The sequence below is a fragment of the Neophocaena asiaeorientalis genome, unplaced genomic scaffold, assembly GCF_003031525.2.
Source record: "Neophocaena asiaeorientalis asiaeorientalis breed wild unplaced genomic scaffold, Neophocaena_asiaeorientalis_V1.1 scaffold648, whole genome shotgun sequence".
NCBI lineage: Eukaryota > Metazoa > Chordata > Mammalia > Artiodactyla > Phocoenidae > Neophocaena > Neophocaena asiaeorientalis.
This window is the reverse complement of record NW_020172781.1, coordinates 6,354,964-6,376,934: the sequence shown is the minus strand read 5'-3', so window position 1 is coordinate 6,376,934 and position 21,971 is coordinate 6,354,964. Positions and strand designations below refer to the sequence as shown.

The window sequence follows — 21,971 nt, the reverse complement described above, 5'->3', positions numbered from 1 at the left end:
CTGGGGACGGAGCTGAGAAGCTGCTCTTAGAGGGGAGGTGGAGGTCCGAGCACCCAAAATGCACCCAAGGACTGGGCCAGATGAGTGGCCTCACAGAGGAGAAGGACACTAGCTTTGGAGGCAGACAGGCACTGATTCTAATCTTGGCCACACATGGTGCTGTTTGACCTCGGCAAAGTTACATAACCTCTCTGAGCCTCAGCAGCCTGAACTGCCAGCGGGAATTCCCTCCCTACCTACCTGTCACGGTTGCCGTGGGAATTAAAGGAGAGAACACAGGTAAGTGACTCCCAGTCTTGGGCTGATGTGCAGGACAGCAAGACCAGGGGAGCATTTTGTTCAGGGAACATTCCTGAGAAGAGGGTCATGACTGGTTTTAATCTCACACAGCCAAGAGGTCCTGTGACAGAGAATTGTTTCTTGCTGCAAAAAGGTCTCCTAGGGCTTCCCTGGTGGTGCAATGGTTGAGAATCTGCCTGCCAATGCAGGAGACATGGGTTCGAGCCCTGGTCTGGGAAGATCCCACATGCCGCTGAACAACTAGGCCCGTGCGCCACAACTACTGAGCCTGCGCGTCTGGAGCCTGTGCTCTGCAACGAGAGGCCGCGATAGTGAGAGGCCCGCGCACCGCGATGAAGAGTGGCCCCCGCTCACCGCAACTACAGAAAGCCCTCGCACAGAAACGAAGACCCAACACAGCCATAAATAAATAAATAAAATTTAAAATAAAAAAAAAAACAAAAACAAAAGGGCTCCGAGTTCCTCCTTGATTTACTCTCCTGTGGGAAAAGGGTCTTTAGGGGCATCAGAGGATACTGGGGGGCACTGGTAACAAAAGTAGGGAGCAGACATCCCAGGAGCATCCTCCTGCCAGGAGGGAGCCGGGAAGTATCTCCAAGCTTTGTGATGCCCTGATTCACAACAGCAGCTCTGACAAGTGCCTGGCACTGAGCTTAGCCCTTGACATACATTTCACTTCATCTGCTCAGCAGACCTGTGAAGTCACTACTGTTTTCAATCCCATCTTACAGGTCGGACAACTGAGCCTCAGAAAGCTTAAGTTCCTTTCTCAACCAACATATTGCCACACCAGTATCTCTCACCTCGTCACTCCCCCATCCAGGGTTGGAGTCTAGACTGCCTGGCCCTTGAAGCTGTGACATAGAGCATGGCAGCAGTGACACTGCATGATAGCTGAGGCCAGCTCAGAAGAGGTGATGCAGTTTCCATGCTGCTCTCTGGAAGCTTCCTTGGAGCCCCGAAGCCGCCAGGCCACAAGGAGGCCCAAACAGGCCCACGCTGGGGACCCAAGATCTGAGACTCGGAGAGATGGAGGTGCCCGGGTAGTCCCGGCGACTCCAGCCCCACTGTTTCTGGGTCAGCCACCCTCTGACCGCAGCCCAGCCGAGCCCTTCCAAACTGCAGACCCCCAGGAGCTTGGGGAGATGATAAAACGATCATTGCTCAAGCCACGGAACAACATGGGGCTGATTCGTTATGCAGCAAGGTCACGGACCCGTCCCAAAGCCAGCAAGTGCTGGAATCCTCACTTCCACTTGAGCACAAGATTGTGTCCCTCCTGGCTGCGCTGACCACTACCCCACACTCTCCCTGGCCCTTAGAACCTTCCTCGAAGCTGTGGAAAGAGCACTGGACTGAGAGTTCGGAACTGGACCCCGGTTCTGAAGCTGCCGATCACTAGCACAGAGGTTTCACCATGTGCCCTTAAGCAATGAGCTGCATTCCCTGGGGGCCTGAGTTCTCCACCCCGACCCGGCCCACGTCAGGGCAGGCTTTGATGCCAACAGAGCCAACAGATGACAAAAAGCACTTTGCAAAGAGAAGGGAGTCAGGGCTTGCTGAACCCCGCCCATGTGCCAGGTGGGTGGGATGCAGCCATTACCTGACTAACGATGTAGAAGGTAGACAGGGTTTTACCATTTTACAGGCACGGAAGCTGCGGTCCAGAGAGGTGAAATCTCTTGCACAAGTTAAATCACACAGCCAGGAGGTGGAGGAGCCTGAACTCACTGCCAGCCCCGCCCATTGCAGGGCCCAGCGTGTCCCTCCTCCCCCGCCCTCTCCTTGTCAAGTGAGCTCCAGAGAACATCTGTTTGCTGCCAGCTGATTGTTCCATGGGCCACATTTTGCCAAAGGAAAGAAACACGAGGCTGGATAAGTGGTTCCCTCATGGCTCCTGAGGGACAGCCCAGGCCATGAGTCTTGGTTCACAGCAAACCATCCCGCGTCAGATCACCCAGGGGTTTCTCTGCCTGCCATACCGAGGCAGCCCCCAGGGCCCCCTCCCACGGCCTTCCCAAGGGACCCAGCAGGGACAGTGAGCCTGAGAAACAGAGGAGGTGGAGACAGTGCAGAGAGAGGGAAGAACACGGCCTCTTTATGACGACCGGCCAAGCCAGGAGCCACCGGGCCTGCCCATGGGAGGCAGCCCAGAGCGAGGGCATTACTAGCACCGCAGCCGTGTGTGAGACCCCAGACGGCTCTCTGCCGCCCTTTCTCCCTCTTCCAGAGGAGGCTCGGGCGAGCCCCAGAACTTGGCCGAGGTCACACACAGCTAAGTAAGAGCCCAAGCTGAGCCCTGAACCCAGGACTAGCTGACTTCGAGACACCCGTATCGCTGCTCTGCCACATTCTGGGGCGGGGCGGGGGGGGGTGCCGTCTCTGACTCCGACGCTGCCCGGGGCACTGCTGATGACAGGGTGATCCAGAGCCCCACAGGCAGCCAGACTCCTGGGGTCAAGAACACCAAGTCATACGGGCTGGAGGGACCCAGAAGGTGGTGGGGGAAGGTCACGGTGGCAGCGCCCTGCAGGAACTCAGGCGTCAGTGGGGGCCTAATGCCACTCTCCCAAGAGAGGAGACTCAGGAGCCCCCAGGAGTGTGCTGGAGCCGTGATTGATTAAAATGATTTAATCAATCATGCCTGTGTAATGAAACCTCCAAAAACCCCGAACGATGGGGCTCAGAGAGCTTCCAGGTCACTGAACACATTGAGGTGCTGAGTGGGTCGCACAGTGAAGGCAGGGAAGCCCCTGGCTCTATAACTTGCCCTGCGCATCTCTTCTGTTTGGCTGTTCCTGAGTTGTATGCCTTACGATAAACAGGCACTGGTAAGTAAAAGCCCTCCTAAGTTCTGTGAGTCATTCTAGCAAATTATCAAACCAAGGAGGGGTCTGTGGGAGCCCAACTTTATAGCTGGTCCATCAGAAGTACAGGTGGCCCAAACTTATGAACAATGTCTGAAGTCGTACAGTCTTGTGGGCCCGAGCCCGTAACCTGCACTGACTCCAAGTAGTAACAGGAGTGGACTAAATTGTAGGACACCCAATTGGTGTCCGGAAAATCAGAGGACTGGTTGGTGTTAAGGAAAGCCCCACACATTTGGTGTCAGAATTGTCATGAGTAAAAACAGGGTACCCCAGTGAAAAAGTGACATCACCAGCCCTTGGAGCCTGTGAGGCCAGAAGCAGTGGCACACAGGGCCAGGGAGACCAGAGGTGTCGTCTCAGAGGTTAGGCTCAGTGCCTGAGCAGACCTGGGTCCAAATCCCACCTCTGGCTTTAGCGGTGTGCCCTTGGGGATGAGGATGAACCTCTCTGGCAGGCCTCAGTCTCCTCGTCTGTAAAATGGGCATCTAATAGTTCTCACTCCTCCTGGGCTAGTCTAAGGCTGTGCAGTGACATCACGTCTATAAGCACTCAGCACAGGGCCCAGGAAAACAGGTCAATTCTCCAGCAAGGAATGACCCTAACAGCCCTCTGCAAAGTCTAGGGAAGGGGAGTGGTCTTTGCAGGGAGACCGGCTGCGGTTCCAAACCTCACTCTGGAGCATACTAGCTGTGCAACGTCAGGTAAACCGCATTCCTACTCTTACAAAGCCGTGAGCCAAGTCCTGTGCTCCACACGTTGGGCACTGACTCATTTAATCCTCATGACAAGCCTACAAAGTGGGTGCCATCATTAGCCCCATTTTACAGAGGAGGAAACTGAGGTTCAGAGAAGCCAAGCCAGGAGGCTGACTCTTGCCCATGGCATTATCCTTCCTCACCAGGTTATTGTATGAATCCAATCAGGTCAAAAGGCACAAGAGAGGTACAAGTGCTTCTGAAACCATCAAACGCTAAACCAGTATTAGTGGTGGTTGTCGTTACTGCTGAAACAGTTCAAACATCCTAAGTCCAGTTATAAGGCCTGAAATCTACCCACAGGGACTGATATAGGTTTTTAAAAACAGGATCAGGACTTTCAAAATAAGTTAAGGAAGCTAGGTGCGCTGCGAGGAGAGCATCGTATTAACGAAAAAAAAAAAAAAAACCTGATTAACGGAAATGATTCTTAATATATTTCGAAATGATCTGTTGTGACACAAAACAAAGACATTTATATATGACTTTGAAATTCTTAATAGCTGATTTTAGAGCAACCTATTATTAAATCTTCCAAAGCAGAATATATAGTAAGTAAATCATCAAGCAGGCCTCTCAGGCAGACTGACAGCAGCTCCTCTTAAAATAATTTATAAGGTGGGGTGGGGGGAGGCTGGGAGGAATTATTGCCATAATCACGTATTAATAAAATATTTATAAACGTGCCTTTCTCTTTTATCGTTACAGGCAGCTACAGGTATGAGTCCCGAGCCCACATCCGAGGGGGTGCCCCATGAGCCTCAGGAGAAGAAAGTCAGGCATCAAACTTCTCTGGTGACAGGTCAATAGACTGGGGGCTCCCTTAGCCTCCGTTCTGTCACATCAGAGGCAGAGAGGTTTCAAGTGTGACAATGGAAATCGGAAGGTAGGTCCCAACCGCCTTGCTCTCTCCCTAGGCTTTGCTAAGTGCCGGGGGGAGCAAGCCTATTTGAGTTGAGCAAAGCAGAGAGGCACATGGCTGCCAACACCCTGGGAGAGTCACCTAACCCAGGCTCAACAGCACAGTCTACTGAGGGACTGCCTTGAGCTAGAAGCATGGATGACCTGTCCACCACCCCTCACCCTGGTCATTCCCTACATACCACGCCACACGTGTCCCTGGCCTGTCACTACAGGTACCTGTCTGCGCCTCTCTGCTTTCCTGGCTGCCGGAACATGCTCAGCTCATGCATGGGGCAGGCTGGAAGGGCAGGGGGGAATGCTCCCCGGGAGCAACCTTCAACCAGGGAGAAACAGGAGGCGGTGGAGATCAACATCCCGGCTCCCTCGCCCCTCGGGTAATACTCGATGAGGAGGCATGTTCTTCAGAGTCTCCCAGAGGTCCCGAGAGATACTGGCCCCCAACTTCCCAGAGCTAATCCACTCCTTAAGGCTCCAGCATCACCTGCCTCTCTTCCCTCACTTTCCTATTGGTTCCTCCTGATACCCCCTCCCCCAAAGCCTACATGCAATTTTTGTCTCAGGGTGTGCCTCCGGGGAAAGCAGCTTAATTCAGCTTTCTCTTCTTTACAGCATTTAATCCTCATACCAACCCCAGCCTTGGCCCAATGAAAGAGAAGGCCTCTCTGAAACTCAGAGAAGTTTGGTTTTGAACTCAAATCTGCCTCCCTCAAGTGCCCATAGCCTGGAGTGTTTTGGCGGGGGTGGCGCTGTGTTGGGTCTTCGTTGCTGCGTGGGCTTTTCTCCAGTTGCGGGGAGCGGGGGCTACTCTTCATTGCGGTGCACAGGCTTCTCACTGTGGTGGCTTCTCCTGTTGCGGAACACGGGCTCTAGAGCGCAGGCTCAGTAATTGTGGTGCACGGGCTTAGCTGCTCCGTGGCATGTGGAATCTTCCCGGACCAGGGCTCGAACCTGTGTCCCCTGCATTGGCAGGCAGATTCTTAACCACTGCACCATCAGGGAGTCCCCAGCCTGGAGTTCATTGCACCTAGACCTTCTGAGCCTCAGTTTTCTATTCTGTAAAACAGGTTTGCTTCCTTCCACACATCCCCAACCTATAGATGCCTGTGCCCCAACTCTAAACCTTCCCACAGCTTTTCTGATCTGAACTGTGCAATGACATCCCCAATCCCAGTCCATTTACAAAGCTGGCTGATTTCCAAATGGTCAGGGCGTTGAGCACGGCCCACGGCTGATTTTTGGAAAAGGCAGGTGGCATTTGATTTTTCCATGTTTGCCCAGTTAAGCATGTCTGCCCTTGGCTTGGACCAACTGTGGACCCCCTACCCTACCTATTTCTGACTCAGCATAACTTCTAGAAACGTCCAAAATCAAATCAGTGGACCAATGCAGCTCAAGTGTATGAAAATAAAAAGAACAGGCCACAAGGCCTACGGGTATGGGAATGGCAGGAATAACATGCCAGCATATTCCAAAGAAGTCTGCTGCCCCACAGAGGAGTAGCCCAGAACGTCAGCCAGAGTCAACACACAGCTCCAGAGGACAGACCTCCACGCCCACATGTATCCATTCAAAAAGTAAATTCCAACTCTATGTTCTGGGCCCAAAGGAAGCCACTCTCTACAGGAAACAGCTAGACAAAGACACAATCACAGTATAAGGTGCCACAAGCCCCACGAAGGCAGCAGCCACACTGCTCTTGACAGCGACCGTCTCCCCAGGACCTTGCGTAGTGCCAAACGCAACAGCACAGGAGTCTGGCTAGGGAAGCGAGGAGCCTTGAATGCCAAGTCAAGGAATTTTACTTGATGGAGCGGACGAGAGAGCGCCTCGGGAGGAGTGTAAGCAGGGAACGGCACAACAGGTCTACGTTTTAGAAAGGAGCCCAGTGGCCACAATGAGGGTGGAGCCAAGCCATATGCAACGACGCTACCTCAATAGTCCAAGCAAAAAAGGGACTGGCAAATACTTAGTCTAAGGTGATAACAGTAAGAATAGAGAAGTCAGGACAGAAATGCTGTCACAGAAAGTATCTACAGGGCAAGGTCAACGACTGGATAGGGATGGGGGAGGGAGACCAACTTGAAGTAGGGGCAATAAGCAAACAGACAGTTAAGGCTGGGGAGCAGGTTTGGGAGGAGAAGGAGAGCTGGGTGAGCTTCAGCGCACATGGTGTGAGCATCTCCAAGATGTCTAGACAGGAAAACATCACCTTCAGCGCGTGGACCCAGCCTCCTCTCACCCGTTTCAGGGTGTCTCTTCTCAGCACAGTAACCACTAGCTACATGTGGCTATTTAAATGTATGTTAATTAGAATTTAATGCAATGACAAATTCAACGCCTCGGTTGCACCAGCTGCATGTCAAATGCTCGACAGCCACGTACAGCTAGCGGCCACCCTACTGGACAGAGAACCTCCCCCTATCATCACAGAAAGTTCCACTGGACAGTGCTGGGTTACGCGGTTGCTTGAAACACCCAGCCCGCTGCCTTCTCGGCACACCTGGTTCGGCAGCCTCCCCGAGAGCAGTCCCAGAGACGTGGAAGATGACAGGCTGACCCTATCCCACCTCACGGAAAGAAGGGCCTTGACAGGCACCTGCTGGTGGAGACAGCCGGCAGCCCAGGTGAGCCCGGCGGCAAGCACGTACCTTTGCAGGCCCCCGCCGCACCCAGGTGGTAGATGGCTGCCAACACCCGCCAAATGGCCCTCTGCTCGCTCTCCAAAATGCCCAGCGTCTCCATGGCGCCCTGGAGCTGGGCGAAGGCAGCCGCCGCCCTCTGCTTGTCTTCAGGCTGAGAGCAAGGGGAGAGAGGAAGACAAACAGGCCATCACGGTGGAGGAAATGCAAACTTGCAAGTGGAAGCAGGGCTCGGTCTGAGGGGAATGTGTGGTCATTTTATGACCATGGTAAATCACCCACGATTAAGCTGGGGAGTACTGACACACAGAACTCAGGCTGCTGGGAAAGTTATAAAAATCATTTCTATCTGACTTTGGAAGGCGACATGATTTTTATTCACTCGTGTGTTCATTCAATAGATTTGAGGCTCTGCACCATGCTGGGCTCTGGAGAGACAGAGATGAGCGAAATCCAGAACTTGACTTTGAGGACCTCTCAGGCTAGGAGTGGAAAGAGACTTAAAAACAACTAAGTGCGAAACAGGCTAAGTGGGGGACTGTGGGATCTCAGAGGAGGGCCTGGCCAATTAATCCCACTCGAGAGAGTCAAAGAGAATGTCGCAGAAGATGAGACAAGATTGTGATTGAAGTCTGAAAGACAAATAGGTAGCTGACCAACTGGATGGGATAAAAGACCTGACGGGCAGAGGGGACAACGGGAACAAAGGACATCTTTGGAGACAACAGGTGTTCAACTGAACGTGGACAGAGAAGCAGGTATTTTTGGAGGTGGGGCAGACAGAGTGGGGGAGGAAATAAGCACGAGAAGCTGGCCGGTGCCATGGAGAAGGCCTCAAACACAGTATTAAAGGGCACAGGCTTAAAACTCCAGCCACAATGGACAAACACGCATCCCTATTTACACTCCTGGACCCGTGGCAGACAACACCAATTGATGAAGACCCCACAACAAACCAGCCAGTCCAGATCCTTTTCAGGATGTCCCCCCTTGCAGCCCCACCCAATGGTCTGCCTCAGCAACTGAAACAGACCCTGTCGGCCATGCCCGGGGCACGCAGAGGGAAACTGCCGAATATTTTTAAGCAGAAAAGAGAAAATAGTATGAGCAGATGTTTATGGGTTGTAGGGTATCACTTTTCCTTTTTCAGATTTATGATCCCCATTATGTTTGCTTTTTTTAAAAAATATATTTATATATTTATTTTTGGCTGCCTTGGGTCTTCATTGCTATGCACGGGCCTTCTCTAGTTGCGGCGAGCAGGGGCTATTCTTCGTTGTGGTGCGTGGGCTTCTCGTTGCGGTGGCCTCTTTTGTTGCAGAGCACGGGCTCTAGGTGCGTGGGCTTCAGTAGTTGTGGCACGTAGGCTCCGTAGTTGTGGCTCATGGGCTCTAGAGCACCGGCTCAGTAGTTATGGCGCACAGGCTTAGATGCTCTGCGACATGTGGGATCTTCCTGGACCAGGGCTCGAACCCATGTCCCCTGCACTGGCAGGCAGATTCTCAACCACTGTGCCACCAGGTAAGTGCCCCCAATTATGTCTGATTGAATATTAAAATTAGTCTGAAACTCCTAACTCCACACATGCCATCTGGCCAAGGAGACACGACCCAGAAGCCTGCTGGGTTGAGAGGAAGTGAGCTGGGGATGAGAATTCTTTCGTCAATAATCCTCCAACAGATAATGAGGACCTGATTTGCACGTGGCCTGTTGACAGAGCTTGGGTGATGAACCGTAAGCTGTCAAAGCCGGAAGGTCCTTGAATTTTATGGAGTCCAATGCGCAGAGTGGGGACAACGCTTGCCCAAGGTTACACGGCAAGTTAGTATCAGATACAGGATTAGAATCAGGCTTTCTGACTCCCCGTCCATGCCACTCGTCCCCTCCACTCAAGCCACTTCTTCTAACTGCGAAAGAAACCTGCAAGGATCATTGACCTATTGGGACAATGTCAAAGCACGCAGTGACATTGAAAGATTCGCTGTGGAAACATTTCAATTAATAGCAAAAGCATGATCCACTGATCCATCATATTTCTGGGGCACCACAGGACCACAAAAACCCTAGCAACAAGCAGCTCAACCTAGCAACTGCAGCTGCTCCGCTGGAGCAAACGGAGGAGAGGAAGGCATCTTACCAACATGCTCTTGGTTATTTATGAGATTTCAAAGTAGCAGAGAAAGGACACCAAAAGGACAGTGGCAACACGTTTATTATGGCTCCCACTGTCAGCCATGAGCATTTGACTTTAAATTACAGGCAGACTCCATCATCTGCCACTTAGCTCATACGAACAGGAGAATTAGAAAACTTCCACTAAAGCTTGTTTGCTTCTTTTTCTCTCCTCTCCACCTCCCGCAGTCTCTGCTGCAACAGAAGACACGGAGGGATGAATATATATGCTTCTGATCTAAAGCAATCAGAATCACGAGGATGCTTACAGTTCCCTAAAGTTCTAGGGAGCCAGACACCTCTGCATAATGTCCTGACAAAAGCCAGTCCCTGCCTCAAAATCACGAAAATAGAAATCAGATCAGTGGGATAAACCAACTCACGGCCAAAATGTCTACCAAGAAGAGAATGGATAAACAGGGGGTGGTCCAGCCAGGGCACAGTGATGGGGTACCACGCAGCAATGAAAAAGATCACGTCACTGATCATGCAAACACATGTATGAACCCCACAGATTCCATGTGAGACAAAGGAGCCATGTACAAAAGAACATGCACTGTGGATTCTGGTTACATGAAGTCCAGATGTGGGCAAAATTACCCTATGGGAAGAGAAGTTCGGATGGTAACTCAGGTGGGAGGGATGCCTCTGATGGGGTGGGGACTCAAGGGAGCCTTTACTGGAATGAGGAATGTTCTAGATGTTGAGCTGGTGTGGGGTCGCAGGTGCGTGTAAGAATATAATCATCACTGAGTTGTACACTTAAAATTAGGGCTTTCATACACATTTGACTGTATGTCTCAACTGAATTGAAAAAAAGAAGTGAAAAAGTAAAAGCTGACTCAGAAGATGCCCAGGCTTCGTCTGATGCAATTAAAGCCTCAAGGTTAACCCAAGATGGCAGGTAATTTAGTGCAAAAACTAAAATTCAAAATGTCCTCTCCACATTCAACCGGGCTGCATTTAGAGCACCCAGGAGATTCCAACAATGCAGAGAGGGGCCAGGTTTGGATTTGGAGGCAGACGGAACTGCGTGTTCTCTCGGCTCTGCGTCCCTGCGGTGTGACTGCACAAATCTCTTGCCCTTGCGCTGGAGGCTGTTTCCACGACTGTAGAATGAAAGTAACAGCCAAACCTCCTCCCAGGCCACTGTGAGGATTAAATAAGTTGAAGTGTGTAAAGCACCAGCACAGTGCCCAGCACACAGTGGCCCTCAGTTAATGCTGGGCTCGACCCCATGCCTTTGCCCAGGCTGTCAGGCCTTCCAGGGACACCTTCCCTGCTGCTGCACATTAGTCCCTGGCAAGTGAATCAGGCGTGGCCCGTCCTTGAGGGGCTCCCAGTCCAATAAGGGGGACAGATGTGCAGACAGACACTGACAGCACAGGGTGAGGCTGGGCCTGGGGAGGGGTAAGGAGGCGACTTCCGGGAAGAAGCGCTGTATGAAGCCACCAGCACGAGCAGGAGAAGCGGGCGCTGGGCAGGCAGGCAGCCAGGGTCTCCTAGCGAAGGGCGCGGGGCTGGAAGACATGGTGCGTTAGGTGCCAAGCCCCCTGAGGGGACACGTGCAGGCCTCTCTCACAGGGTGCAGGGCCGCAGAGAGCCACGGTCTGTAGCTGGGCGCTGCTCTCTGGTGGAGGGCGTGGCACCAGGGGCCTCCCTGGCCGAGGGAACCGGCCCCTGGAGTTCTGCCCCTGGCTATAAACACAGTTCGGGCCGGGGTCGCACTCTGCTTCACGGGGATGTAAACCACACCCCCTCCTCCAGAGCCAGGGTGGGCTCCCCTGTGTCTCTACAACCAACCAATCCAGGGCTGGAAGGATTCCCACGGTTCCAGCCCCTGGATCTGGAGCTGGATCTGGGAGGGAAATGCAGAACACTGACTCTATTCATTTGCAAAAGAAATGTGGGTGCCTGCACAGGTGGGTGAACTTGACGGAGACCACGGGGAGGGCAGGACAGGTGTCCAGCCATAGCCAAGGGCTCCCTTTACCTCAACACTGACGGGTCCACGTTCTCTCCGGGCACTGCAAGTCCATTTAAGGAGGGAGAAGAGAAGGGTTAACTGAGCACCTACAATGCTGCACTAGGTGCTTTTACCTTGTAAGGCAGCTGTGAGTCTCTCCAATTGTCAGAGGAGAAATTGAGGCTCAGAGAGGCTAAGGCACTTGCCCAAGGCCACCCAGGTGGGGAGGGACAGAGTGACTGTACGCCAGATTCTTTACTGAGCGCCTACCCGAGGAGCAGACCGAGGATCAGGGTGTTGCTCCACCCATTCCACAGGGGGGAAAACTGAAGCTGAGAGAGAAGTGGTGACCCAAGGGTGCACACTGGGGCACATTCCAGAGCACGCGGTCTTCAGCCAGGGCACAGACCTGAGATGACAGCGAGGGACGAACAAGAGAGACCATTTGGAGTCAGGCCAACCTGGATTCCCCGCTTCTGCCACTTAAAAGCTGTGTGCCCTTAAGCAAGTAGTTTCACCTCTCTGAGCCTGATTACTCCTCCCAACCAACAGATGTGATAATAATCCCTTCTGTCAAAGGGTCCTTAGGAGAATTAAGGAAGAGAAAGCTCCTGGCAGAGCCCCTGGCAGGAGTGCCTGATCCACCATCCTTCTGTCTGGAGCCCATTCCTCCACAGTTGATGCCTGGGTCATAAAAAATAAATGCGCCTCGGGCCAACGCCTGGCTGCTGCCAGCCAGAAGCAAACTGCTGGGAGGCAAGGATTTTATTATTATTATGACCACTGCTGCTGGTACTTTTTTAAAACATCAGTCTAGGTTGCGGAAAAATAAATTATAGAGAAGAAAATAATATGAAAGCTTTGTGATTTCAAGTGTGTCCTGGTGTCCTAACAGATCTCAAATAAGTTCCATTTAAAGCTGAAATATGGGGTTTCCCTGGTGGCGCAGTGGTTAAGAATCCGCCTGCCAACGCAGGGGACACAGGTTCGAGCCCTGGTCCGGGAAGGGAAGATCCCACCTGCTGCGGAGCAACTAAGCCCGTGTGCCACAACTGCTGAGCCTGTGCTCTAGAGCCCGTGCTCCGCAACAAGAGAAGCCACCACGGTGAGAAGCCCGCGCACTGCAGTGAAGACCCAATGCAGCCAAAAATAAAATAAATAAATTTTATAAATAAATAAGTAAAAGCTGAAATGTGGCAGGCAGGGAGGACGCAGCGCAGGGACCAGGAGGGGAAGCTGGCCATCAGCGAGCGAAGTTGGCCACGGAGGGCCAACACCACCCCAAGGGCCGGCTTCCCCACAACCTGGCCCTGCTCCAGCTGACAGCCCCCTGGGCCCACACCCTCACCCTGTGCTCTGCAACCACTGCACTGCTGGCTCTCCCCTGGCGTTGCCGCTGCATCAGGAGCTCGGTGCAGCAGGAAGGCTGGCCTCACTGCACCTGCCTAACTTCTCTCACAGTCCAAGACCAGCTTGTACTCACCTCCTCCAGGTAGCCTTCTCTGATACAACTTCAACCCTCCAGGCCTGCCCGTATAATATTTGGGACACACTTAAGTTAAAAAAAAAATATTTGATGTTTATGTGAAACTCGAATTTAACCGGGCATCATGTATTTTTTCCAGCTTTACTGAATTATAATTGACAAATAAAAATTGTATATTTTTAGGTGTGCAATGTGAGGATTTGATACACATAAACGTTGTAAAATTATTACCGCAATGAAGTTAACTAATATACCCATCACCTCACATAATTACCATTTCTTGGTGTGTGGTAAGAACACGTAAGTTCTACTCTCCCAGGATATTTCAAATGTACAGTAAGTCCAGTATTATTAACTATAGTCACCGTGCTGTTAGATCAGTTACAAGATGAATATGGTCTAGGTATCCCATATTTTTATTTGCTGACTCTGGCGACTTCGGGGGCTTGTACTTAGCAACTCTCATTCTTGGGGTGATTTCCTGACCACCAAATTCCTTCACTGAGCCAGTACCTGATGGCCCAATCCCAGGCTTGTATCAAAGACTGACGAATTTCCAGCTTGTATTTTTGCTCTTAGAGAACAAAGAAAACACTCTCCATACCTGCCAGGTAGCAGGGTGAGAACAAAGAAATACCCTACCAGTTCCCACAGATCAACTGGTCTAAAAAAACAACCCCCAGAAACACACAAAAAAAGAAAGCCACTTCAAACACCTCCTTGACTGGGTTCACACTGCGCCCCATTCCTGCATGCGAACTGTGAACAAACATGTCAGGCTGAGATGCTCACGAGGGCCTGGCCTGGCTTGAGCCCTTCTCCTCCTCAAAACCAAGAAAATAAACAATGCTCTTGCTGATTCAAATGGATACATGTGGCCCAACCTCATTAAAGAAAACCCAGCACTGGGACAGCCTCGCATCCCCTGCCGTCCTGAGGCCAGTCTGGGCTCCTAGCCGCCGGAAACCAGGGGGAGGAGAGGCATGAAAGAAGAACATACTGCAAGTCCCCCCGGTGGAGGGGGGTGTCAGGCAGGTGAAGCCGGGGGAGCTGCATCACCTCACTTCATCCCACTCCACTCACTGTCAAAACAGACTCACCAACAGTGGTTCTCAAAGCGGGGTCCCTGGACCCACAGCTTCAGCATCACCTGGGGACTTGTGAGAAATGCAGATTCTCAGGCCCTAGCCCAGACCTACTTAATCAGTAACTTTGTGGATAGCACCCAGCAGAGAGAGAGAGAGAGAGAGAGAGAGAGAGAGACAGCCTTACTGAGGTGTAATTGGCAAAAATAAACCACTCATCTTTAACAAGTACACTGTGATAAGCTCTGACATATACACCCGTGAGAGCGTCAGCACTCAAGACAATGGACACATCCATCACCCGCAAAAGTTCCCTTTCATAATCCTCTCTCCCCTCCTCCTGCAACCAAAACCCCGGGGCAACCATTGACCTGTCTGCTGTCACAGCGGATTCATTTGCATTTTCTAGAGTTTCAAATACACGGGGTTATATGGTTGTACTCTTTCATCCGAGATTTTTCACTCAGCACAATTATTTTGAGAGCCATCATGTTCTTGGGTTTATCAGCAGTTCATCGTTATTACTGAGTACTATACTACCTTTAGGGTTTTCTACAATGAATTCACCCATTCACCTGTTAATAGACATTTTGGGTAGTTTCTACGTTTGGGCTCTTACACATAAAACTGCTAGTGAACTTTCATGTAAAATAAGTTTTGAACGGATGTACACTTCCATTCTCCTGCATAAATACCTAGGAGTAGACTAGCGTGCCACATGGGAGGTGTACGTTTAACTTTGTAAGAGACCGTTTTCCAACGTGGCACACTATTTTCCACTCCCATCAGCAGGGTGTGAGAGTTCCAGTTACCCCACATTCTCACCAGCATCGGTATGATCAATCTTTTCAAGTGTAGACACTCCAGTAATTGTGTAGTAGTATTTCACCGTGGTTCGAGTTTCAATTTCTTTAATGACCAGGGAGGTTTAACATACTTTCAACATGCTATCTAAGTACCTTCTTTGGGGAAGTCTATGCTGAAATCTTTTGCCCATCTTTTTTGTTGGGTTATTTATGAGTTCTGAGAGTCATTTTTAAATTCTGGATTCAAAGACTTTATCAGATATGTGATTTGCAAGTATTTTCTCCCAGTCTGTGGCTTGTATTTTCATATTAACAGTGACACTCAAAGCGCAGAAGTTCTTAATTTCAACAAAGTGCGATTCATCAATTTGTTCTCTCATGGACTGTGCTTTTGGGGTCATATCTATGAAGCCTTTGCCCGATCCAAAGTTACAGAAATTTTCCTCCTATCTTCTTCTAGAAATTTTATGATTTTAAGTTTTACATTAAGGTCTATGATCCATTTTATTTGGTCAATTTTTGTACACGGTGTGAAGTTGTGGACTGAAATTCTTTTTTTTTGCATGACGATACCAAATTATTCCAGCACCATTTGTTTCCCCGACATGTATGTTTGGAAAAGTGCTTCAGAGTAGAAATGATTCACTCCCCTCTGCCTGGTAAACTCCTACTCATCCTTCAAAACCCAGGTCAGATGTCCCCTTGGCTAAGAAGCCTTCCCTGACTGAGGCCAAGTAGCTTTCATCTATCCTCTGGTGTACAGAATGTTGTATAAACTCTGGCATTTCTCTTATCCCACATGATTGCATTAATTCCCAAGTCTTTCTCTCTTGATAGGGTGAAAATTCAGGGATGAGGACCATAATCCCAGCACTCAGCACAGGCCTGGCACAGAGGGTGATGGTAGGAGTGGGGGTGGGGGTGGGTGACTCAAAACAATTTTTAAAATATAAAAAAATAAAAGAATAAACAAATGAACAATGTGCTTTTTTAAACAACTGAATACCACCTCTCAAGGCCCTACTCACAGGGTCCATCTTCCAGGAAGCCATATTAATCATCAACAATATTTCCTAAGAAAACTGCCACTGACTGATGTAATCCAAGCCCAGTGCTAGCTGCTTTCTGCACATCGTTTCATTTAATCCTGACAACAGGTCCATGAGGCAGATACCACTACTATTGTTATTTTACCGAAGAGGACACAGACATTCAGAGAGGCTAGGGTCCATGCCTGAGGTCTCATATCCAGCAAGTGTCAGAGCTGGGGTTTGAACCCAGATAGCCTGTCCTGGAGACCGCGCCCTTACCTCTAACAAACCACCTCCTAGTTCCCTTTATTTGCACAAGACTCATTTCCCTGACAAGCCCAGGCCCCATAAAGGCAACCCTGCCTCCCCCACATGACCAGCCCTTGCCAACTACTCACCCCAGTGACAGAGGGACGAGTCACACAGGGGACCCTCCCATCTTGGCCACGGGGACACAGACACCCACTCACACCCAGAAGGACCTCCTCTTTACCTTAGGCCACACGCCCATGCCGAAGGAGCTGCTGTCTGCCAGCTGGTGCAGGTACAGTTCTGTCCTGGAAACAGAGAACGGACCAGAAGTAAGGGAGGACCCACCCACCCCAGTGGCCTGGAGGGCAGGTGGTCACCACGGCATGGGACTCCACACAGTGCCCCAGGCGGCCCCAGCGTCTGCCTCAGGCCCTGGCTCTACCTCCCGAATATTCCTCACTTGCTGCCCTCACCGGGCCCTTCTTAAGTGAAGGCCTTCCAAAAGCTTCCTTACTCCTCTGTTACCCTGCTCTGAAAACTGGGAGTTTCCTCTCTAATCTGCCCTCTCTCCAAAGGGTAAGGTGCCCCTCTGGCCTTAGCGAGGAGGCTCAGGACAGGCTGGGCCTGCCCTTCAGACGGGGGTGGAAGGCAGGAGACAAATGATGGGGGACGCAGAGGGAAATTGAAAATTATCCCCCCTCGCCTGGGGTGAGCACTCCCTGGAGCTTCACTAGATAGAACCTTACTCATTCATTCAACAGATGAGGAAACCAAGGCTCAGAGACAGGGAGCCACATGTCCAAGAGTTCCCAGAAGTCAGCGAGGGGCAGAGATGACTCCCTGGGCCACCTCCCCCAGAAGGCCCTCCCAGATGAGTCTTCTGGCTTGTCTGCTGTTCCACCTGGTGCCTCCTCGCCCTGAGCTACCTCAGGTGCACCCAAGGCTCTCACAGAGTTTAGGAGCTTCTGGAAGATTTGGGGTCTGCTGTTTCTTGCCCACCTCCCACGCTGCTGTCAGAACCTGTACCGAAATGTCACCGTCACAGCAGACAGCCTCCACCCACCCCCCAGCGTGTATAAAGAGCCATATGTGAATTATCTCACTTAATCCTGTAAGGTCAGTCAAGGTACTATTTCCACTTTACAAAGGAAGAAACGGAGGTTCAGAGCAGGTGACACCTGGCCAGGTTCACCCAGCCGAGGAGCAATACCAGGCAGCTGGAATCAGAGGCCAGATTCCTAACCACTGGGCTCTACCACCTCTCAGCTCTAGGCAGAGGTAGGGCTGGGGCCTTGGAGAGTGGGGGCCCTTTGTCTCACTGCCCTTGGCCGTCCCTGCTCAGCCCAGTCGCTCACCTGAGATCCAGGTCCAATCCGGCTAGCATCTGGGAGAAAACCTCGAAATTGCCTTCCCCTTCCAGCTGCCGGGCCACGTGGCTCTTCTCCAACAGCATCGTCTGCCAGGGGAGAGGACAGGCGCCCGGTCAGCACGAGGCCGTGCTAGGCTGCCTGCACACCCCCACCAACCCCCAGGCCCACTCTTCGAGGCAGCACCTAAGGCCCCAACTTGGCTGGACGCCTCCAAATCAAAACATGCCAGGCCTTTGTCTCACTGATTCAGAGTCCAGGCAGGGAATCAACGCATGCAACAGGCTCATTCCAATGAAGAAATCCAAGGGTACTAACAATTAACCCACAGCCGCCCTCCAACACACTCGGATGCAACCGAAGCCCTTAATAACTTGACCCACATGGTGATGCACGGTAGACTTTCAGGGCCGGGACAGAGAGGGATTTATCGGGCACCAGTGAGTCTGGATATTCTCCCAGCTCCACATACAAACAACCCTTCTAATAACCTAATCCTATTTTCTGTTCAAACAGAATGTTTGCTGGTGGGAAGGGGAGGGGCCGGGTGATTTCAGAGAGAGGAACAAACAGGCCATGTGCCTGTCACACACGGGCTGCCGCAGCAGGCCAGCGAGCGTCTGTTTAATTTCGGCTTACGCTTTTAAGACCCAGCTAATGAGCGACTGAATTATGTATCTACTCGTGAATATTTCATCCCTGTGATACTCCGAGGCACAGACGAGCCGGCATGCTTGGGGAGGAGATGCCTGGGCACTGAGCGAGGTGGGGAGGAGCTGGCTTTGGCCTGGGGAGCAATGACCATTTAGACATTCCAGGGTTCCAGCTGGAGGCGTGGGTCCTGCTGAGTGGGGCTGAGGCTACTGCAGCCCCGAAGAACCCCCTCTCCCTCCCACCCAGAAGCCTCACCTGGAGCTGGGCGGCCGTGACTCGGCCTGTGGCGTTGAAGTCCAGTGACATCACCATGGAGAACCGGGTGGCACAGCGGCTATGGCCGGTGGACACAGAGCCAAAGGCCCGGAGAACAGTGAAGGTGGCTCGAATCTTCTCCACTGGTGGGGCACGGACAGGGCATCAGCCGTGGCCCGGGCGCTGCCATCCCCACCTCTCACAGGACCCCAAGCCGGCCCCAGGCCCCAGCGGGGCCACCTCCACTCCCCCAACTCAGCTCTAAGCCACACCTCTTCCACTGCTGGGCCAGCCCTGTGCTGCAAGTAGGGGCACGGGGGGAGCAAGAGTGAGCCCAGAAGGGGAGATACACACACCTAGGATTGGTACGATCTGAGTGATAAGGGCTGCCCTAGGGCCTCCTGGGCCTGGTGGACTCTAGGAGGAGGGCAGGGTATTAACATTCTTGGACCTACTCTCAGGGAACACTCCATCACAGCAGGCTCAAAAAGCCCTGCAGTCCCCACACACGAGCACCCACTATGTGCTAGGCACCTGGATACAGCCTAGCCTGACTCCCACTCCCCTAACACACACTTTCAGCAGAACTACATTCTGGGAGGGCCAAGACTGGTGCCTCTCCCTGCTGTATCCCCAGCTCCTAACAGGGCTCTAACCTGGGCCAGGTGCAGAACAGGTGATCAATAAAGCATTGGAATAACCCCAGTGGAGAAGCAGGATAGTACAATGGTTAAACAAGCTTGAATATGGCCTCTCTCCGTTGTTAGTCACCTGATTTGGAGTGAATTAATTAACCTCCCTGTGCCTCGGATACCCCATCTATAAGATGGGGGTAATAATAGTACTTACCTACCTCACGTGGTTGCAACAAAGACTAAAAGATTTAATAAAGTGCTCAGAACATGCTCCAAATGTGGTGGTGTTATTATTATGTTTGTTATTATTAGAAAAGCAATACTGCCTGGGCCATATATTCTCAGCAGGGGGAATACTGCCCCCAAGAGGGCAGAAACTGATTCTTGAGAATGGGGGCAGTTTTCCTTTCTTATGTATAGAACAGAACACAGATATATATATGTCTGTGTCTGTATACATATACACACATACACACACACTGCATAGACAAATACATGGTGAATCTACGGCATTAAATTTTCATGGTGGGAGATGATTAGGAGAAAGAACAATTAAAAAGGCTCCTCAGAGGGGCAACAATACATTGAGAACACTGGCCCAGGGGTAACAGCTCTGGAGCCAAACTGTCTGCGTTTGAATCTCGGTGCTAGGATGTATGAGCTGTGTGGCCTTGGGCAAGCTGGTTAACCTCCCTGCGTTTTAATGGCCTCATCTATAAAATTCAAATAATAATAATGTCTACCTTATAGGGATGTTTTAAATAATAAGTAAGTTGACCTGCTTGGAATAGAGCCTGGCACAAGCATTTACCACGATCACCATCAATATTGTAACTATCATCATCAATTGACACTCTTTTTTACTGAAGTATAGCTGATTTACAATGTTGACACTCTTTCTTTAATGTCCAGCTCAAACATCATTTCCTCGAGGAAGCCCCCCAGCCCCTTCTCTGCGCTCCCTCCGCCTCTCCCCTCCCCAGCTCGGCCAGCAGGTGGTGCAGAGCATTGGAGTCTGGCACAGATGTGCAGCCGAGTCTCCCTTCCGGCAGTCAGCGCCTCCTTGCCTTTGTTTTTTACTTACAGTCCGGTGGGCTGTGCGCCGCACAGGGGCGCCACACGTGAGGGCACAGCATTTCTATCAGCCACAGGCCTGTATGCTTTTTAGGGTGATGGCTCAGAACGCGGCGCTCAAGCGTTTGGTTCCAACAATGTCGATGTGTGATGACTTTTCCACATATGGCAGTGAGTGTCTTAGGCAAGGAGTAGCTGTTTCTAATTCACACAAAAGTACCCAACAGACTAGGGGTGGCCCTGCCCGGAAGCCAGCACAGGGTCTGCACACAGGTGCTCAGTGAACGCTAGCTGAGCGGATATAAGAAAGAGCTGCCCAGCACCCCCTCCGACTCTCCCTTCCCTTCCCCCACGCCACTGCCCCCCACGTCCCAGCTGCACGTCACCTGGAGACCACTGTACCTGAGACCCTGCCATCCATACTGCCTGCCATCCCCACCAGGTGCTCCAGGACCTGCTCGCAGCAGGTGGTCTTGCCAGCACCGCTGCGGCCCAGGGCCACGATGCTCTGGTCCCTCTGCTGGCTCAGCAGAGCCCAGTACGCCCGCTGGGCCAGGGAGCCAACGTGGGCGGGTAGGCCATCCTGGCAGCTCCTGGGCACCTGCAGGAAGATCGCCGGCATCAGCTTTCCCACCCAGCCGGGGCCCAGGGAGCACTCCACAGAGCTCCAACCCGGCCTCAAGCCCAGATCCACGTCCATGCCTCCCATCCTACTCCAGCCTTGTCAGAGACGTCGTGCGTTTCTCTGGGGAGAGCCCAGCCTGGAGATCTAGTCCTGCCACGGGCTCGCTGTGAGCCCTTGGGCAGCCTCAGACCCTGCTCTGAGCCTGGCCTCTTCTTCCGCCAATGAGAGGCTTGAACTAGAGCTGCATTAGCTCATGGGGCTCATCTCACTTGCTACACAAAGGACTGGATCGTACCTGTCTGAAATGAAACAGGTGGATAAAATGGCTCAACGGATTAGTGACGTCTGCCATGGAAACAGAATACGGCATGGGGGAATTGGCAGTACGTGTGCTATGTATCTGCTGTAACAGACTTAGATACCGGAAGCCCCTTTGACTTCATTCATTCATCCATCCGTACATTCATTCACTCAGTAAAAAAAAAAATATTCATTGAGTGTCTACTACGTAGCAGGCACTATCCCAGGCACTGGGGATACAACACTACTCAAGGCGAATAAAGGAAGTCTCTGCCAACCGTGAGGAGATACTATTGTACACCTCTTAAGATGGCTAAAAAACCTGTTTTTAATTCTTTTGACACCCTACCAAGTTCTGGTTAAGATGCAGAGCAAGTGGAATTCTCCCACAATGCTACACAATACAGCCACTCTGGAGAAGAGCTTGGCAGCCTCTTTTACAGTGATACGCGCACTCGTCACACAACTGAGCAATCCCACTCCCAGGTATGTACCCAAGAGAAATGAACATTTGTGTTCACCAAAAACCCTCTCTGCCACTGGTTATATTCAGTATGCATTCAAAATCATCAACAAACTAGAGACAACCCAAATGTCCCTCAGCTAAAGAACTAAGATAACCAATAGCCCTGGTTTTAGCACCGAAAGTCCCTTGTCCCAGAAAAACCATTCCCTCCCACGGGAATCAGGACACCTGGTCCCCCTCTGAACAGATAAACAAAGTTGTGCAATAAAACACAATAGAATAAGAGAACTAACGGCTCACAGCTGCAAC

General features: G+C 51.5%; 1 protein-coding gene across 1 annotated transcript in view; it reads right to left on the bottom strand.

The window, feature by feature from the left end:
• MYO18B (myosin XVIIIB) overlaps window positions 1–21,971 on the bottom strand; it is a 236,926-nt gene that overhangs the window by 187,212 nt on the left and 27,743 nt on the right. The window contains exons 9-13 of the mRNA XM_024741392.1: window positions 20,674–20,872; window positions 18,563–18,705; window positions 17,642–17,742; window positions 16,528–16,591; window positions 7,498–7,642 (exon numbers count right to left, since the gene is read on the bottom strand). Of these exons, the coding sequence (XP_024597160.1) occupies window positions 7,498–7,642; window positions 16,528–16,591; window positions 17,642–17,742; window positions 18,563–18,705; window positions 20,674–20,872 (652 nt within the window). The remainder of the gene's footprint in view (window positions 1–7,497; window positions 7,643–16,527; window positions 16,592–17,641; window positions 17,743–18,562; window positions 18,706–20,673; window positions 20,873–21,971) is intronic.